The sequence below is a fragment of the Pleuronectes platessa genome, chromosome 2 (assembly GCF_947347685.1).
Source record: "Pleuronectes platessa chromosome 2, fPlePla1.1, whole genome shotgun sequence".
Classification (NCBI taxonomy): domain Eukaryota; kingdom Metazoa; phylum Chordata; class Actinopteri; order Pleuronectiformes; family Pleuronectidae; genus Pleuronectes; species Pleuronectes platessa.
In genome coordinates, this window is record NC_070627.1 from 30,477,271 (window position 1) to 30,498,345 (window position 21,075).

Genomic DNA, 21,075 nt, shown 5'->3' on the forward strand with positions numbered 1-21,075 from the left:
ATCCCCAGAATTAACTTTAGGAATCACTATTCAAGAATAAAACTAATAAACAGTAAATAAACATAATTTACCTTAAAGTATAGTTTTGAGATGAGCAGATGATAATTATTTCAGCAGGTAAATGGTAGAGCAATCAACCTATTTCTGAAAATCTGCACATCAGCTTGATTAAGTAGGTGGGAAATGGAAATTAACCTTTAGCATTAACCATGTTAAAGTTGAGTAGAATTAGTAGGCTGTAGGATACAGCTTGAATGGATGTACATCATAATGCAGGGGTATATTTCAAAGTGAGCGTCATAACCTCACTTGGTCAATGCTCTTTCGCATGAAGGTAAATCATACAGGTATACGAAGGGTGGACATAAAAGCAGGAGATATAAATACTCACTTTTTGTCTCTTTGAATTGAAAAGTTTTCATGTTTTTTCAAGAACACTGATTATATTATGTCACAGTTTGGAAATTTTATTTGTTTTTATTACCTGAAAGTCATTGTGTATTATATTTTGTCCATCCACAAGCATGCACTAAGTGGGTTGCAGTACGGTAATCAGCTAACTACAGGTTCTCTTCACTGTGTGTACTCTTGTGTGTTCTCAGAGTCACAGTAACTTCAGATGGAATCTTGTGGATCCACAACATCAGCAGAGCAGATGAAGGGAAATACACCTGTTTCGCTGAAAACTATCTGGGCAAAGCCAACAGCACTGGTCACCTGTCTGTCAGAGGTACACACACACACATTCTGGCACAAAAATTGGAACCAGATAACAATAAAAATCCCTATATATATATATATATAGTATACACCTGATGTTACTGAAATGTCATGCATCATATGTCAAAGGAGCTGATTTTCTTTGGAATGTTTCATCAGCCAGAAGACCCCAACAAGTCAAGGTTAGCTGGAATAAGGCTGACAATTAACACATTGTTAGGCTTATTATTCTAAACTAGTGCCTGCAAGGGAGAGCGTGGCCAAGGGGATAGAGCGGGTGCTCTGCAACAAGAAGGTTGCCGGTTCGAATCCCAATCTATCCCATCTGCATGCCTAAGTGTCCATGGCAAGATACTGAACCCCTAAAAAAATGGCCCCTCATAAATGCTGAGTGTTCTAAAAATGTAAGTCGCTTTGGATAAAAGCGTCAGCTAAATGACATGTAATGTAATGCAAAGTAAGATTTTATAGGACTGTTACTGTAACAAAGGAACAATTAGACATTTGCCAAGAGTAAAGTTCATGCCAGTCTGTTCTTTACAATTTTAAATATGTTGTTTTTGGTTGTAGGAGTTATGCTCTGTAACTGTTAAGACTTTACATTCTTCAAATTTTATGGATTAAACAATAGATACAGCACTTTGATTAGGGAGATTTAAAGGCACTGGTAAGTTTGAACTCTGATTTAGAGCGAGATGGGCTATCTTTTTCCCTACCATGTCAGTGTTTGCACTGGGCAAGGTTAATCTAGTTTTAGTACTACAAAGAGTAGTATTGATCCACTCATACAACAGCAAGCAAAGAGCAGTTTTTTTTGTATCTTAAGAAAGCTGCTAGCTTTCATCTGAGCCAGTTCTCCTTTTGCAGATGCTACAAAGATCACGCTGGCTCCTTCCAACGCTGACATCAATCAGGGGGAGAATGTGACCCTGCAGTGTCATGCTTCCCACGACCCAACCATGGATCTGACTTTCACCTGGGCCCTTAACGGGGTCCTGCTGGATGTGGAGAACACTGCCGGACCATTCCACCGGGTGGACGGGGTAAGTCCTGTAGTGGATAATATGGCTGTTTTCACCATGGATAATTTAGTCTATGAGATCTGGGGCCTCATTTATATCTGTAGCATACCCACCCTTTTAGACCCCATTTACTGCTGACAGTACTTGGGATCTATAAAAACAAACTTGACAGGAGAATGTGCGTACAAACTTTCAAAGGTCAGGATATCAATGATTAACTTGATCAATTTGTTAAGGTGTCAAGTAATCGGCAGAATTGTCTAAACATATGATTGTTTTTTTGCCTCAACCTTTAAATTGGATTCATTTTTTTACTTCACACAATTGGCACTATCCTCTTCTCACTCTTACTTGCTGCATTAACGCAGCAACAAAACATTAACACTTTGTTAATTTCTTTAATTAGGTATATAACTACTGTGGTCATCAAATCTGTCGTTCTTTACCTCAGCTTCACTCACATTCTGTGACAAATTGGTTGTGCTTCTTCTCATCTAATATTCATGAGGTGCTTTGCATTGAACATTCATTGTTGAATGAGGTTGTGTAGAGAGTGGAAAATAAGACGAATGCACATTTCCAGGTGGATTGTGTTATAAAGGGAATATTGCATTCGGGTGTGCATGCACACAGATTTATACATTGGAAATAGTTTTTTGGCAGGCCTTTTTCGACTTTAGTTTGAATCTTAAGCACTGTTCTATAAATGAAGCTGCTGCTCATTAGCTCCATCCATGTTTCAAAATATCAAACAGCAGATATCGTCCAACCTTGACCCTCAGCTTTGGGGTGTTGTTAGAAAAAATGAGACTGTATATTAAGAGGTAAAATTAGTCAGTGGCTTATTTCTAATACCAACATAGAAAACTGAGGTCTTTCTCTTTTCTAAATAGAAAGACAAAATGCTCACAGCATTACACTATATGCAAGCGATATTTCATGTTTCCTATCCACAGGGTCAGGGAGAAATTAGCTCCTGAACCAGATTAATTGTTCATGTCCTGATTTTCTTTGTCTATGGTCAGCACGGTAAAGTTCTGCTGCAGCTAATTTGATCCATTCTGGTGAAATAATTGAAAGGTATACTCCTGATTGTCAGTGTTGGTTGGTCAACTAATCCCTCTACTTGTACTCTTTCAGAAAGAAAACATTGGGGATCTGTTGATTGTGAACACTCAGCTGAGTCAAGCAGGGTTATACACCTGTACAGCTCAGACTGTGGTGGACAGCGCCTTAGCCTCGGCTAAACTAGTGGTACGAGGTAAGAGGAGTTCATTTTTATGTCATATCATAACTATAGAAATATGGAAAGAGAAACCTTTATCACAGTCCAGTTCAGTCATACAGACCTGCAGCACAATGATTAAAAACATTAGTATAGTTCATACAATATACTATTCTAGTATAGTTAATTATAGTTGTAGTTAAACCATCATTTTATTTAAATTATGTAGTAATTAGGATTTTGAAACCGGAAACAGGTATCACATGGCAGTGTTATTACTGCCACAAGAACAAGTCAGGCATTCAGGAGCAGTAGATTAATAGCATTAAAGGCAAAAGATAATTTCAAATCATTTAAATCCTCCTATCAAGTTCATGATGTCAAATGTGGTCAAGTTAAAATCATAGCAGTTTAATAGTTTCCATTTATACAAAGGGTAAATTTCCAGGTTTTCCACTTCAGCAATACAGCACAGAGTTAAGGTAGAGTTAGCCAAAGAGGACAGAGCGGTTGTTGAGTTTTAAGGCAGTCTTAACTCAAAACCATCATCAGGAACAGTTAGACGTGACAGATCACATTTTCAGATTTTACTGTTTACGTAAATTTTAAATACAGCTGTTTGATAAGTGTACTGAAAACTGTACTGCACTATATTACCATTAACACAAAATGTTGACTAATTTTGCTAACTCCCTTTCCTCTGCTTGTTTCAAGGACCCCCAGGACCTCCTGGAGGTTTACTAGTGAAGAATGTTGCTGAGACATCGGTGGAGCTGAGGTGGAGTCGTGGCTACGATAATCACAGTCCCATTGGCAAATATATCATCATGGGCCAATCATCATTGTCATCACAGTGGAAGAACATGAGGACAGGTGTGTGTGTGTGTGTGTGTGTGTGTGTGTGTGTGTGTGTGTGTGTGTGTGTGTGTGTGTGTGTGTGTGTGTGTGTGTGTGTGTGTGTGTGTGTGTGTGTGTGTGTGTGTGTGTGTCTGTGTGTCTGTCTGTCTCCCCCCTTTAATTATGTGTATATGATTATGTATTGTAATTTTAGGTCCTGTACAAACATGAGGGCCAGACAGCGCTGAAAGTCTAAAAATAACAAAACTTTAACCAACGATAACTTCCAATCATACACATCATTTTATTTGACAAAAGCAATAAAAACATACACAAGATTTTGACTGACACAATTTGTGGTATTTGTTATTTCGTGAAGGACATTTGTCATTATGTTTGACATTTTACAGATTATGAATAGAATTTTGATTATTCATATGTTTTAACTCTTCCCGGTATAGAGCCAGTAAACATCGAGGGGAACGCAGAATCAGCTCGTATGATTGGACTGATGCCCTGGATGGATTATGAATTTCAGGTCATCGCCAGCAATATCCTGGGAAGTGGAGAGCCCAGTGTGCCATCCCAGATTATTCGCACACAGCAAGCAGGTCAGAGGCCACAAGTCCTGTCCAGAAGGCTGCACAAACTCTTTAAAAACCAGTTGAAAAAGTAACTGGTGGATTCTTCATCTTTAACCTAATTTTCTCCTTGATTTCAGCCGGATGATTTAAATTCTTGAAAAGGCATAAACAATAGAGTTGCAGGTTTTTTCTGATGCCTGTTAGGGATTTTTCTATAATGCCACTCTTTCATTACATCAAGTGTAGATACAAATTACAATAAATGTTTCTGGTAAAATACCGTCTGTGGAGCTCAGCGGGCAATTTAGGTATAACTTGATTTAGTGTTGCAGTCATTGTGATTGTACTTATTGTAATCCAACTGATCCATCTGAGTGGGATAATGGTATTATTATTATCATTAATAATAATGATACCATTGGCAATAGGCTTACTCATGTTACAAGTAAGTATGTTACAATAATCAAAGGAAATATGAAATCTCTTCAAAATGAACCAAGCAATGCAAGATGTAAGTGACCAGAAAAATCTTTAATATTAAATATTAAAAGTAGGTCAACATTCCCTAATATATCAGTACAGTAACAAAACCGCAGACTATATAGGTCGACATCCCCTAATGTTTTACACAATCAACAACTGCGCATCAATAACAAAGTCTACCAGATTATCGAGTTCAGTTAGATTTTCGTTGTTTTAGATGCAACAAAATTAATTTAAATCTACTTTTATCTTTTTTATCAACAACAACAATGAATCAGCAACAAGAAACACCTGACAATCACATTCAATTGTTTTGTTTCTCTTTTAACAATGCTTTATCATTTAACAGGTACAAGGTCCATTCACCTACTATTTATGGATATTGGAAGGTTACTTCCGTTTGCTACCAGCCATAACCATACATCAATAACCCACATTATCGATAACCTTTATTTAATGGTGCAGAAGGTGGTCTTCCATTCCGCTATGTGCTGCACGAAGATTTTGATCAAACGCTCAATGTCCAACCAGTCCAAAATGATTTGATGGATGTGCAGTAAAGTCGTGTGATGGGCACCAATCTTATCCAAGCCTGAACAGTTACTTGCGCTTTGAACAGTTACTTGCGCTTTGACGATTCCCCTATCACAAAATTTATTGCATCTGTAATGTCCTTTGCAACCTCTTGTAGGATCAAATCCAGCACATGGTTTGCAGGTGTCAGTTTTGCCTGGACACCTGCAAAACGGACCAACATGTTGCTTGCGCCATCAAAACAAAAGCATTGAAGGCAATCCATGGGCAGGTCCAGACACATAAAGATCTCTCTGATGCAAGAAGAAAAGGTATCTGCAGTGGTGTCAGGAGCACTGTATAACGTGAGAAAAATAATACAAGTTTTTGTCCACGTATTGGAGACTGCAGAACAACTGTTCGGATAGGCTTAAATCGGTCGTACCATCAGCCGTTCAAAAATGCGTGCTCGCTCACCTCACACACAATTACTGTCTGGATTGCATGAACCAAATATTTTAATATTAAATTTTTAATTGTGTGCACATCGAGTTGTATATTAAATCAAGCGACTTTAATGCCCTTGGCATCTCATATGTCCGCTCCATCATTAGCTGCCACAAAATCCTGATTGTCCTGTCCCCACAGTGGAACTCCCTCATGTCCGAGAAATTTGATTGATCTAGAGATCTGCTCCAAAGATGTCGCTGTTAATTTCTGGTCTTTCTCGACCTGTTCAGAAAGCAAGCAAACTCTAATACTCTTTTCTGCGCCATTGGACCCACTGTCTCTGCATCTCTCTCAAGTCTTACTTGCTGGCCGAGCTTTGACCTAACTCGATGATGTTTTCACGCTCAGAGGAATTAATTAAATTAACATATTTATACAACTTTCATATGTTTTCGGACAGGCACCTTCCCATATACTGTTTAAATGTATTAATTTATTTATACATTTTCAGGTGGCCATTATAGTTATGGTTAAATAGCCGACTATACACTGTGTGTTCCACTCCTCGTCAGTTGGAGATGGAGACAGACTCTGAGACCAGCAAATTAATTATCAACAATAGGGATTTGCTTAGAGAAACTGTATGAGAATGGTGAGGAAGGTTGATTGCACTCTGATGCTCTGCAGGTGTGCTGAGCCAGGGGGGGCGAGATAGACAGACACAAAATTTGGGGAAGAAGGCAGCCACGAAGGAGAACATAACATATAGACATTGCAATAGTTTTAATGTAATCAAGAAATGGCAACAAGGATAAAGGACACTCGTGATAATTTTGTGTATTTGGCCCTAAGCTCCAACAGTGGCCCCAAGTGGACTTGCAGGAGGAGGAGGAGACCACAATGAAGTCATTGTTACCTGGACGGTGAGTGGATTGTGCCTGTGTGTGTTCTACATTGCACATGTGCATGCACAGGATACAGCATTACAGCATCATAATGTTCAGTATCAGTTCACACCAGTGCCTAATCTAGGGCATGCTGTTGAATTTTTTTTTCCAATAAGCACAACATTTCAATGTCAAGTGTTATTTTTTTGCACAAACCAAATTGAAGCATACATTATTATTCTGTAGGAGGAGGTAAATTAAAGTAGAATGTCTGCGAAAAGCAAAAACTGTAGATTACAATCAACCTCGCCAACTTGCTGTTTAATTTAGGATATGGTAAATGGCTTTGTATTTATATAGCGCTTTTCAAGTCTTTATGACCACTCAAAGCGCTTTACAGTACAGTTCTACATTCACCCATTAACACACACATACAGTTCATCTATTCGCAGCACTTAGTTATTCTATTAAGGGCCATTCAGGGTTCAGCATCTTGCCCAAGGACACTTCGGCATTCAAATGGGTCAGACTTGGGATCGAACTGCCGACCTTCAGGTTGGAGGACGACCACTCTACCCCTCAGCCACAGCCGCCCCATATGGTTCCAGGACACTTTATACATATATCTACAGATTTTTATACATTTTGGTTAAACATGCCGCAGAGGCTGATTCATTATAATTTTGTAGGGGTTGCTATTTAAGTAAATTTTCGTAATTTCCAACTTATTTGAGGAGTTTTATTACTTTTCGAGCATGTTTATCCCCCTAAAAATGTCACCAGTTATAGATACTAAACATTTGCTTTCTGCAACCACTACAACAGGGTTCAACTAAAACTCACAAAAATCTGAACCTCTCATCGACCACGTCTACAGGGTCCTCTGACCATATTTCAGATGGATGTGGTCAACCTGCTTGGAGGAGTACATCACATTATAAAACATGTAATTTCTTGTTGCCAGTAGGGGGCACCATTACTGCATTTTGTCATATAGATGTTTGCAAGAATGACTCTTGTTTAACATGTGAAGTTGGTGCTGATTGGATATTCTACACTGAAGTTGCAAGAACTCCCTGTTTCACAGTGAAACATTTAAATTCAAAGCCACACAAAGGACACGCCCTCTGACAAAAACTCAGGAGACTACCTTTTATTATCAAGGTGCTTAAATTGCACTTACACAATTTGAAGTCGATCTGATGTACCATGTGTATGATTCACCAAAACGTTTAACTTTTTATACATCTGGGCATGATACATTTGCCAAATTTACCAACAATCATAATTAATCTCTGTCCCAAAGTTTTTATAATCACAATAAGTGTGATAATATAGATGCCATATAACAATAATAATGGTGATGATGTTAAATAATATAATTGATGTTGTCATCTGTATCCTGTAGCTCTGGGGTCAGGGATACCAGCAGACCACGAGAGAGAGAGAGACTATGGGAGGGAAAAAACACAAATTTAGTTTAACAACATTTTATGTAGTAAATTAAATAAATTGGGGGGGCAGAGAGATAGAGAGAGAGAAAAATGCTGAGGGCATGATGGGTGTTCCCCTGGCAGTCTAGGCCCACAGCAGCATAACTGAGGGATGGTTAAGAACTGACCTGATCCAGCCCTAACTAAAGGCCTTATCAAAAAGTAATGTAGAGATGGTGTCTGCCTCCTGAACCGAAAATTGGGGAGGAGCAAGGATATACTGGATATCACACATCGCGTAAAGTTACCTGTAACTCACCTAAAGAGAGAGGTGATTTTGCTGCATAGCTGGCTCAGATACTCTCTGTTTATTTTTTTTCTGATGTTTACGAATTTTGTCTGTTGAGCAGTTTATGAAATCACTACTGCTCAGAGTTAGAGGGACAGATGGATGCGTAGAGCTTTGACTCTCTGGCAGCCTGGTTACAGGGCTGAAGAGGAACCTGGGATTGTACTTATTTTCCTCTATTGATAATGAATAATAGGATGTTCTGGCACTTGGGAGAGCTTTCTTGTAATTTATCAGGCTATAAATTGATGGTGTTATCATTAAAGGAGGCATAGGAGTAAGAGGGAGAAAGAAATGCCATCATTAGTTGCTAAAGCTAAGTTACTGAATAAGCAAGCAGTTTGCTAAGAGACAGAGAGATTTACGAGTGTGAAAAACAGTGTTTCGAACTGTGTTTGGAAATTAGCTGCAGTGGACAAGATAGTAGCAAAATTAGGAAAGATGAGAAGAGCAGAAGTCGGTACATAAACACCGGCGAACCCATTTGAAGCTTACCTTTCTTGTGAATCTGAGTTTTGTAAAGTTTCGGCAAACGTTATGCATGTTTTAGGCCGCCAAATATGCATTTCATTGCTAGGAAGCAGAACAATTATTCCTTGAATTTTAATTGCAGCAGTTGCTGCTCATGCCCTAATAATTACAATTGTTCATGTTGTTGTCGTCTTGATCCTGTAGCTCTGGAGTCAGAAATACCTGCAGAATATGATTATATAAGAATAAGAATATATGCACACACACAAGCACAATTTATATTGGGGGACAGAGAGAGAAGTTCTTAGTGCATGTATGTGTGTGTAATGATTTAAATAACACCAGATAATAATAATAATTATAATAAGATGATTTTTCTCTTGAATCCTCCAGCCTATGGCTAGAGAGTACCAGAACGGGGACAGCTTTGGCTACATCCTGGCATTTAGGAAGAAAGACGTATTATCATGGACAGTGGTGCATATTCCTCATGTGGAGTCATCCCGCTATGTTTACTACAATGAAAGCCTGAAACCATACAGTCCCTTCGAGGTGAAGATCAAAGCTTATAACCGCAGAGGAGAAGGTCCGTTCAGCCAGATTGCAGTGGTGCATTCTGCAGAGGAAGGTAAGGTAAACCATTCCAATCAAGGTTCATGTTGCAACTGCACATAATATCTACTGCTACTACTTTGTTAACTTTTGCTTTACAAAACAAACCTACTCATATCACTGGTGTTATAAAAATGACTCTTACTATATTGAACTATATTGGTTGTTTAATATTTAAAACAAAATCCAGTCTTCATCAACTGACATAACCATACAGTAGATATATTAGGTATTTTACTAGCCATTAAACTGTTTTTGGTTTCTAGGAAGACAACACATCGGAAAATGGAAAACGGAAAATCTGAAACAACCAATTAATGAGCAGCCTCAGGTGGCGTGGTTGCTGAAACTTTAAGGACCCTCATTCACATGTACTTAATGTTTTTAGACAGAAACTAAATACAATCTGAAAGCAATTTATTTTAAATGCTCACAGTCTACCAGGTGCATTGTACAAGCAAACTATTATTATAAATTTAAATTATAGTTAACATGTATATGTTTAATAACATTTTTATGTAGGCTTTATTGTCTTAGGATGTTTGAGGGGGCGGTGCCCAAGCACCCCAGCGCCCTTTATTAACCAGCCGCCGCTGGAGATCAAAATGAAAGTACCAGAGTTGATATTCTTGACCACGCGCAGTTAAAAGATCAAACATTTCCTGCCTCACTTTGAAACATTGATTTCAATTTTTAAATGTGAAAATGATTTAATACAAACAAATGCATCTTAATTAAAGCTTGTTCATGAACTTGAATAATAAATTCATGTGTCTCATGCTTTACTGATCTAGAAAATAAAATAAGCAAACACTTTGTTCTAATTAGCATCATATTATAGCAAATTCAGGGGCACTGACAACAATATCTGTCAATATTTCTACTTGACGTCCTGTCACTGAGGTTGGTTGTGGAATGATTCTGAGGACATCATCAAAGAAATACCACAAAGTTTCCTCACGTCTATACCCTCGGTTTGTGCCTTCGTTCCCTTTGTTTGTTTTTTTTAAGTCTACATTTTTATGCATTTTTATTACGGAGGTAACAGAGTTGACTTGGGACAGACACAAAATATTTTTCTATTTCTGAAATTCTATATTAGATGGAAAAAATATTCTAAACAATTGATTTTATAACAGTGACCAGAGTAAGCATAAGAAAACACAAATTTTACTGAAATATTTAATCTACATTGAAGATAAATGTATGACTCAGGACTCAAAGACAGTCAATAATGTGTGGGGTGAGAGTAATTTAGTTATTATTTTATGTATAAATTGTTCCTAAAATATGCATCAAGCATTATTATTAGTGAAAGTTTAATGTAATTCGTATTATTACTCAGAAATAAATCATTGAGTTTAATTTTTTTTAATAAAAAGAGGTTTATTTAGGAGACAGGAAATTCTAACTATCCAGTTATCACGAAAAATAACTTTGTCTACCTGCAGTATTTAATATAACCACCAGAGAACTCCACAACATCAAATAGCCCCACCACGGTACTTGCACTGACAGTAATGTGGACATGAACATGGCTGTCAGTTTGTAACTCTGAAAGTAAATATATTATTGTATGTTGCATTTTGTAATGCCTTGGCCTCTTATTTGTTCCACACAGAGCCAACAGTGGGACCATCAAACATTAATGCTTCAGCACTGACCGCCTTTGACATCCAGGTTTCATGGGAGCCTGTCCAGCAGCTGAGTGCCAATGGCATCCTCAGAGGATACGAGGTGAAGTACTGCTTAAATACACCTGGATGTTTTGCAATCACAACACATTGTAACAGATGTAACATGTAACGTGGGTGTAAAAAGCATGTACAGCCCACATATTCTACAAAGAGAATTCTGGTTTTTATATAATATAAGAATACACACACTAATATTGACATATTTTGTGCAACTGCTAATGTGATTACAAAGAGATTTACAAATGTGATGGGTGTTCATGTGTAGTGTAAGGTTCATGTGCAGTGTTTCAGTTTTTTTTGGAAAGGGTTTTTTATTTTTTGTGTTGTGCTCAGATCCGGTACTGGCGACAGCATGAACGGGAAGCAGCAGCAGACCGGGTGAGAACAGCAGGATTGGAAACGACAGCCAGAGTATCTGGACTTCGACCCAGCACCCGATACCACGTCGCAGTACTGGCATACAACAGTGCTGGCACCGGGCCACCCTCGCCACGCACCACCGTCACCACCAGGAAACCACGTATGGCTGTGGCATTCACACACGTTGAAAGTTTATTATGAACAGAGCAACTAAGGAAAATGCAAACTTGAGCCCAGAGGTGCTTAAGAAATTTTGAGGGGAAAAAAACTGTTCATTTAGAAATGATCTCTTTGTGTTAAGCTACTGACATTGAAAGTGTAAGACCAAACCTATCTGTCTTTCATGTCAGTTTAATAACACTGAGTCATCTTTTATTCGTTCCCTGTATCGCCTGTATGGTGTGGTTAAAAAAAAAACTCAACTGCATTTCTCATTTCACTGACTTTATTTTGCCTGGTGTGATAAATATGCAAGATCATTTGGTAGCAATGGATACATCTCATCACAGAGTGCTGTATTGGTAATGATGCAGGACTATTGCAGGTCCAATGAATGCATGTCTGTGCATCACAGGAATTTATTATTATTCCTCCATGTTTGTTATTAGTAAGTTAGTGACCACGCAAAACTGCTCTGCCTATAAAAAAATTGTTTCGAACACATTTAAAAGTAAGGACACCAATGTTAGCAAGTAGCTGAAATGCATCTTTTGTCCCTCAGCAGGTTGACAAATAACGCCGGGTTCACTCCGGACGTGGAAGCGATGCCAAAGCGTGGCGTAAGCGCAGCGCCAAGCCTCTGGCTCCCATCCACTCCCATGTTAAACCTTTGTGCCGGTCACACCGGACGCTGAAGCGCTGCGCCACGCCGCGGCTGCCTAGCGCCGTGAAGCGATCGTTTCGGCGTCGAGTCTATTTTTTCCGCTTGACGCGAGCGTATCGCGACAGGAAACACACTGAAAAATGATTTAAAACGATATAGATGACATATTTTATATGATATAAATGATCAAATATGCATCCCTTACTTTGTATTCACGTTCTGTTGTCTTGGAGTTTTAATTTTACCACTTTTACCAACCACATTATTAAATGTCCCCCTCTGCCCATCCACTACAGCCACACAAGCAGTGATAAAGATAAAAAAGAGAGAGAGAGGGGGGGGATGGCTACGTATTCTCCACATAGGCTTGAGTAGAGAATACGTAATTTACCCTCGACACCCGACATTTAACGGAGCAAACAGCGGAGAAGTTCTTCAACATGGATGACATTAAGTTAATCATGGAGAAGTAACTTGAGTTGTATGATTCTCAGCATATGTTGTATTAAGACAACACTAAAAAAGACATGTTGGGACGCTGTTGCAGTTAATGTTGGAGCAGCAAGTAAGTATATGCTTGAAAAAAATTATTAAATGCCGTTTTTGCTGCAGGCTGATAACAGCAGAAGTATGTGATATTGTTAGTAATGCGCGGCGCTTCGGCGTCGCTACCGCGTCCAGTGTGAACCCAGCGTAACAATCACAGCGCAGGAAAGGCAATTTAGCAAATACTTGGCTAAATAAAATGTTTCAATGTAACGATATGATAAATACTGTAAATACAAGACTATTGTTGGTTGTGAGACATTTGTGCGGACCGAAGTCAAACCTTGAGACTGCCATAAACACAGCAAATCTTGTTTCTTATGTTTGTGGGTATCTTTGGAAATCCACTTACCCGCAATTTTAAGCAAAAAAGCACTAACCAAAGGCGGTCTTTCTAAATGATAGTGCTCAAACACACCCAGTCATGGGTGTTGTCCCCTCAGGCTGCATCTGTCCTCATGATCCAATGAGTCATACCAATGTAGTCCCCTTCTCATCCACCCCTCCTCATGGCAGAAATGGATATCTCTCTTAGCTGCAAAAGCCAATTGGTCTTCTTAGTACCTAGGAATGACAGATGGTACTTTGTACCTCCTTGGCCTGCGGTCCTAAATGCATTCAACATTACGATTAATATAATTAATATTGCATATTACTTATTACTTTCGACACGAAAGTGCTGCAAATAGATGCACCCTATGATGTGTGTGTGAGTGGGTGAACGGCAAAAAAACTGTACTATAGAGAGCTTCGAGTTTTTATCAAGAAGAGAAAAGCGCTATATAAATACAAAACATTTACCAAGCTCACTATTTAGTCAGTAAATCATTTGAGTGTGAAGGTTGGAAATGTTGAAATTCCCCTTTTTGTAGGTGTGAATGGATTTAAGTACCACCTGCACTGTTTCATAGTCTCTGCAAAGTGTGCGGCGTTTGTTACCATCTGCATAATTGACAATAACTCTGAAGTGTAGGAACATTATAATGCATTTAAATGTGCCATGTGTCTTCTTTGTCATGTCTTTCGGCCTCATGCAAAATATGTTTGTCTTCTTACTATAAATTTGGCGTACAATTGTTCGTAGGGGGAGCTCAGATCAATCAGATTCAGCAAATAATTCTTACTTCAGAAAAGTGTTTAATGACCTTCTTGACATGATGAATGCCACCTGTGCGTATTTCTGTGAAACTGCACAAGGATAGCAAATCAGCACCATTTACAACCTAATAATAAGGCTACGCCTCCTACCCCATACGTCAGAAGTGATCATTCATATAAATGTCATCAGAGTGTAGAAAGAAGAACTTTTTGGAGATTGAAGCCTTGCTTTTTGAGATCTAGAAAAGAAAGTCTTGGCTGCTTGTCACTGGCAGTGTTGACTGTGAAGGCCCATGCACCTGGCCTGCAAAACCCCAATTGTGTGCTCTACCATAACAGAAGTGTACATGTGACATTCGTTGTACGGTTGCTCCTGTCTTGTCTGTTTACTATCTGGTCATGAGCCAGTGAGTCTACCCTTTAGTTTAATTACCTGAAGGAAACTGTGAATTTTAGATAAATGATCTAAGATCAGCATGCACGGAGACAATTGACAATTTACAAGTCAAGCCAGTCATCTCCATGCACACACACAAGATGCATGTTGACAGCACTATTCTGCTGAACTAAGAAGTTTTGCTTGCCTCTGTCCATCATGCAATGACATTTAGCAGAAACATGACATATTCATCTAAATTGCAGAGTTAAACAGAATGTCAACATTATTCTTAGTTTTAGTTTATCCAAACTAATGAAAGTCACAAAAGGATTTGACAAGCAGCTGACTAATGTCACAAGACTTCTACCATAAAAATGTGTTTCTACAAATGGTTCCTCAATTAGGCCAATTGTTTTCTATCTCTTTCTCTCTGCATTATTTCCCCATATTTTTCTTACTGCAACCAATTTAAATTGTTATAACTTGTCTTTGTTCAGCTCCTAATCGTTCTCCAGGCAACATTTCATGGAAGGCAGATGACTCATGGGTAATGGTGCAGTGGGACCATGTGAAGGCCATGCACAACGAGTCCGCTGTGCTGGGCTACAAAGTGAGTGACAAAAGTCTGTGTATTTGTTTTTATCTACACATATTGCATTACCGGCACTGTACTCAGGTTAGAAGAGTGATGACTTCATAGTGTACTTCTTCCATTATTAATTGGATTTTATGTAAAAGCTGCCACAGTTTGTTTAAATGCAGGTAACATATTTGAAACCACATCCACACAGTCCTGAAGAGGCTGGTTGGCGATGAGCCTTTACTTGGTCTTGAACGCTGTGAGACTTGACTTATTTTAATCTGTACTCCATAAAGTAATAACACTGGAGCAAAACACTGAAATCTGACAGATTGTATAAAGTCTGGGAGCAAAACAGAGGGGATAAGACAATGCAAGCTTGACTGGCACTGAACACCTAAACCAAACATGTTATAAGGTTAAAGTATATGCCCTGCAGGACAATGTAAAACCTTAACAAAGACTTTACATTTTTTTTATCTTACATTCAGAAATTTGAAAGAATAAACATTGACTTGCAGCATTCATATGATGGCTTTTGACTTGGCCAAACTACTGAAAATATCATTTTGTGTTTAATGTATGGACAAATATAACTGCATGAACCATTTAAGGTGAGGCCTATAATGTTTTCAGCTGGCTCGATCATTTTTTTAGGCTAGATTACAATTACATAATTATTTGCAGGTTACTGGGTTTGATTGGTACTAGCACTTTAATCTCCTTTTATGTGAGATATGAGAAGCAGTAAAAATGTTGCGGAACAAAATCAAAGATCATGTTTATAAGCCTTAAATCTGCTTATGCATGAGGAAAAGATGACCATCAGAAGATAAGTGCCGCAACAACAGTCCTTTGATTTCAGTGTGTGTGTGTGTGTGTGTGTGCGTGTGTGCGTGTGCGTGCGTGCGTGCGTGCATGCGTGCATGCGTGCATGCGTATTTATGTATATATGTCCCCCCCCCCCCCCCCCCCTTTTTTAATTATGTGTATATGATTATGTATTGTAATGTCAGGTCCTGTACAAACATGAGGGCCAGACAGCGCTGAAAGTTTTCAACAAAGCGAAATCATCAGTGAGTCTGCCGCTGCCAAAAGACAATGGTTATGTTGTGCTGGAGATTCGGTCCTGGGGAGAGGGCGGGGATGGGCCAGCACATGAGATCATTGTGTCCAGAGACTCAGGTGAGAAACTAAGAAACACACTCCAGAGCCTTCTTTGGATGTTTAAGAGTAATATCCTGAAAGTGACATAATCATTGGGGAGGAAAAATAACTGACAGAGCTTAAATTAGATGACCTTTACACCTTTGGCTTGATAAAAATGTATCTGTACTGCAGTTTTTGGAACTACAGTAAAGTCCCTTAGTCCCTAAGTTCCCCTCGAGATAGGCTTATTTATACTTATCACTCAGTGGTTTTATATAGAACTATCTTCTAAGGTATTAGTGTACATACAAGAATGAGTCAGTGTTGAGGCTCCAAAAAGGGTGAGTATGTGTTTAAATCCGGGTCAGAAAGTGAGATTTAAAAAGCAGAAAAAGAAGCAAAGTTACCTCCTCAGAGACTGAAGGCTTTCTTGTTCCAAGACCATTTTATCTTAGAGACATATCAGTTGTCATAAAGATGTCAGCATATTTTAATATGATCTTATATGGTTCAATATTTAGGGCTGTGGCAAAATGTAGGTTAAAACCCATTATTGTGAGGTTGGAAAAAAGTTCAGTATGAATACTGTACTGTACTTGTAGTTCAACTTATATCATAAACTGAAGCCATTGAAGGCATGTGAAGATACAATAACAAAGTTAACAGATGGTCTGTATTTACAGTTTGTGATACGCAGACTTCTCTATTGTCACTGTGAATCATTAGAACAAGAAAAACACATCACTAACTACAGCCTGTAGTTTATTTTTAAAACAACTCTGCAAATCAAGAGACAAAATGGTGCAGAAACACCTGGGTCAAAGGCAAATGTTGATGAATCAACATTATGACCTGCATGGATAATATGATCCATTACAATTAGATTATCCCTACTATAGGGACTTGCTGTGTCTCCCCTGCTTATTTTCTGCCCAGGAACAGGCCTTAATTTGGATTTTTGTCATCTTGATCAATTTTACAGTTTTACAATGGTTAAATATAATAAAAAAATAAAAACAACTGACCTTCGAGCTTTTACACTGCTGCTGAATAGGAGCACCCCACAATCCTTGATCTTTTCCCTTGACTATTAACCTACTGGTTACTAATTGCTCTTTGTGTCTGATACTCTATACACCACACCTAGACATTATCATTGCTATGGAATAATCAACATCATTTGCTTTATCTCTTGAGTGGCCATACATTTTTATCTCATCCGTGTGTTTGAACCTAATTGTTCACCTATTAACAATGCGAAATGCTGACTATCAAAACTGTGAATATTTTTATGTCAAAGTCAGCGGCACTACACCTTGTAAAATCGATTTCCCTAATCTCTCTCTCTCTCTCTCTCTCTCTCTCTCTCTCTCTCTCTCTCTCTCTCTCTCTCTCTCTCTCACAGGAACTGGAATGATGGTACAGAACGAGGCCTCCTCTATACTTTCCATTCCTCTTTGCGTCCTCATGGGCTTGGTTTTCCTCACTCTTATGTCTTTGTCAGGCCTTTAATCTCACCCTATCATAGGACTTTTTTTATTTTGAATGGCTTCAAACTATGCCCTTCTGTGTCCCAGCCTGTGTTTTAGCCTGGGTTGCCTTCTTGCATTTGGGGAAGGTTGTACCACTGCAGGGATGTGAAGAATGGGGAGGAACTTTTACTTTTTGAAATAAAAACAAAGAGGGTCCCAAAAGGGTTACAAGGAGCAGGGGAAGCAATCTGATTTTGTGTACCAGTGTCAATAAAAACCATGGAGACTGTCACATTTGACCCCAATAATTTACAATTGAATAGGGCCGAAGTTTCAAATATGTATGCAAAAGTCATCCCTCTGAAATGGCTATGAAGATCCAAAGGCTTTCAAACTGATTTTTCACGAGGAAGTTGCAGATTTCTTCATTTGGTCATCAATTCTTAGCATAGTTCCTTCTCCAAAAACTGTCTAGTTGATTATTATTTTAGGATTATGTACATACAGTAAACATTTTCCAAGCAACTTTAGGTTTTGTATTTCCTGACAGCAGACAGTCCCCCCTTGTCTGCATTAAAGCTCATTTCCCACATGTACAACTTTTAAAAGGAGAAAGAAGTTATGCTTTTCCCGGCATTGTGCAATCTTCAAACACAGCCAGGAAAGCAACCATGTTAAGTATATTTCCCAAAATGTCAAACAGAACACATGCCACTGCTCTATATCTGTTGACTCACTAGAAAAGCAGCACTTAAACATCACAATCTGCTAGTAACTGCATTGTAGCACCTATTTGTAATACTTGAAGACATCTTAAGTAAAACCATTTAAAAAATGAATATACATTCCTGTGATGGTTCCCGCTACATAGATTTATGAACCTACAATTTCTGTTCTACATTATCGCTCTTGCTTATATTAGTGACAGCTTTGTGAATGTCTGGCTCTCTTTTCTCTGTGAACACACCGTTAAAGTATCTACCAAACTGAACTTGGTTTGGTCCCTGCTGGTCTTGTTGCTCAGCCTGTGAAGAAAAACTACTGTGTCTGTATGTTTGTTTGTTTGTGTTTGTGCCTCACCTGTAATTATTAGTAAACTACAGCGCTGGTTTAAATGAATGTTTATTTTTTTGAATGTATTTTTCCTTTTGGGAGAAATGAAATTCTAGGGATAAATGGGTTTGTAATTATGTGTTTACTTTTGCTGTTCCTACATAGTTTTAGATGACAACGATCTAAGGCTTCTATTCAGTGTTTATTGGGTTTATTGCAGCTGATTTTTACTGATAGGTTGATCTGAAATATCCAGGACAGCCGGTATGAATCACTTAAAGAAGTTAAGGAGTCGGTTACCAAAGTTATCATATCAGTACAGTTAATATTGTTATAAATCATCTTCATTGTAAACCTTTCAACATCTATTAGCTCTTATGTAACATGTCTGATTTAGTACTGTTAAAAGGAAGGACATGAGATTATTGGCCAAGCTTGAGGAAGAACTGATTTTGGTTTTGTATAACTCCCAACCAAACAACATGATTCTGATTTCTGTTGCTGGTTTATATTTGCTGCCAAAAACCAACACCAGTGCATAAAGCAGTTAATTATTGTGTATTAAAATAGGAATGTGATGGTCCTGGATGAGTTCCTAGTGCTTGTATATTAGCAGAATAAAGAAAAAACAAAGAATCAAGGCTTGTTGAATCACATAAGAAAGTAATTGAAGGAGGATATAACCATAAAACGTGTGAACAAGCTGGTGCATTAAACTGGAAGATTCTTATGTAGCCCTTTAATTCTTGACATAACATCCAAATAAACCTGTCTTCTTTTATTATTATTAATATTATTATAACAATATTGTATTAACTGTTATGGCTTGATTAAACATTTTAATTATTTATTTTTTTCACTTTGCAAGTGGTTGAATGATTAAACTACTGGATTGTATTATGCTGTGCTTTATTTTGTCTGGAAAAGAGTAACTTTTCATAATGTGCTTCAAGATTTAAAACAAAAAAGCAAAACACGTGTACCCTGAATTTCACTTTTAAGTTTATAGAGCTGCAATAATTGTCACTATCATCCACATGTCCTTTGATAAATTCCACAAGTGTATCGTATTGTTATTCAACAAATCTTAGGTCTCATCAGGTCCTCCACTTGGCCTATAAGGACTTAAACCCAATACACCTTTGGTTATAGTATCCCATAATGCTATGAATACTGACCTGGTTTAGTTCTCAGCTTCAGTGATAAATTAGAATTGTCAGTTTTCTATTCGAATTGTTCACAAATTAATTTAAAGCTCCTTCACTGTTTATCATTCAGATAGGTTGAGCCTCACACAGCTACTTCTTCTTTGCACTATATTGTTCACAAGTAAAAAATGGTGTTAAAACTGTTAGATTATGTCCAGATTTTGTGTTTTTGTGCTTTACTCTGTCTGAAGTGTAATTCAAAACCTTAAGTTCTCATTGAGAAGCCATAAAGCAATGTCTCCATGTCAGAGGGCTCAGTCATGGATGGAATGTTCTGGCTTAATGTTTAAGGTTACTAGTGGACTGACTGGTTTCAAGAATATGGTATCAGCAAGTCTGTGTTTACTATGGTTCGGTTGATGCATTAGCTACAGTTTGCTTTGGATCTTTTCATACTAGTGGGAGGGATGCAACTTGTAAATATAATTCAAAATAAACACAATGGAATTCTATTGTAGAGATGTGTGCATTTACTACAGTAACAATACTACATAATACTGCTAAACACCTCTTTGGTACTTATAAATAATTCCATATGTTGTCTACAGGTACTATTTTCTTTCACAATTTGATAAAGGTACCTAAGGATAGACTTTGTATATCAAGAGGCAAAAAACATGTTTTGTGAGGCTGCTATACAAAAAGTGAAAAGCATTTGTGAGGTTACAGTGACCTTGATGTTGGAGCTTTCACAAATAATCATATTTTCCTCTTTGACTCTTTGTAAAATTTGTAACCTACTTAAAGAAATTCCTTAAGGTGTACCTAAGGCGTTGCATTCACAAAACCAAAAGCCACAGTGACCTTGACCTTTGACCACCAAATCTGACACGCTGCCTGTGTGAACAACAGACAAACGTGACAAGCAGCAGATCCACGGAGCAGTTGTGTGGCCCAGCCTTCACTGTTGGGAAATCGCTGTGTCCGCTCAGCTGAGTGTAAAAATGTATAAATCAAAGACATGGAAAAGTAGCAAGAAGTGTCTGGCCCAATGAACGGGTATAATTTTTTTCATCATAAATGTAACTATAAAGTATTCTGCAAATAACTACTCTCAGAAGTACAATTTATTTAAATAACTACTCATGTATGGAGTAAAAGTAACGAGTAACTGCCCTTCTCTG

General features: G+C 38.1%; 1 protein-coding gene across 1 annotated transcript in view; it reads left to right on the forward strand.

The window, feature by feature from the left end:
* Positions 1 to 20,104, forward strand: part of cntn2 (contactin 2) — a 46,833-nt gene extending 26,729 nt beyond the window's left edge. The window contains exons 12-23 of the mRNA XM_053442407.1: positions 603 to 730; positions 1,588 to 1,763; positions 2,883 to 3,003; positions 3,682 to 3,840; positions 4,266 to 4,415; positions 6,687 to 6,757; positions 9,368 to 9,602; positions 11,208 to 11,323; positions 11,617 to 11,803; positions 14,987 to 15,099; positions 16,086 to 16,254; positions 17,624 to 20,104. Coding sequence (XP_053298382.1) covers positions 603 to 730; positions 1,588 to 1,763; positions 2,883 to 3,003; positions 3,682 to 3,840; positions 4,266 to 4,415; positions 6,687 to 6,757; positions 9,368 to 9,602; positions 11,208 to 11,323; positions 11,617 to 11,803; positions 14,987 to 15,099; positions 16,086 to 16,254; positions 17,624 to 17,730 — 1,732 coding nt within the window. The 3' untranslated portion in view covers positions 17,731 to 20,104. The remainder of the gene's footprint in view (positions 1 to 602; positions 731 to 1,587; positions 1,764 to 2,882; positions 3,004 to 3,681; positions 3,841 to 4,265; positions 4,416 to 6,686; positions 6,758 to 9,367; positions 9,603 to 11,207; positions 11,324 to 11,616; positions 11,804 to 14,986; positions 15,100 to 16,085; positions 16,255 to 17,623) is intronic.
* The last annotated feature ends 971 nt before the right edge of the window (positions 20,105 to 21,075 follow it).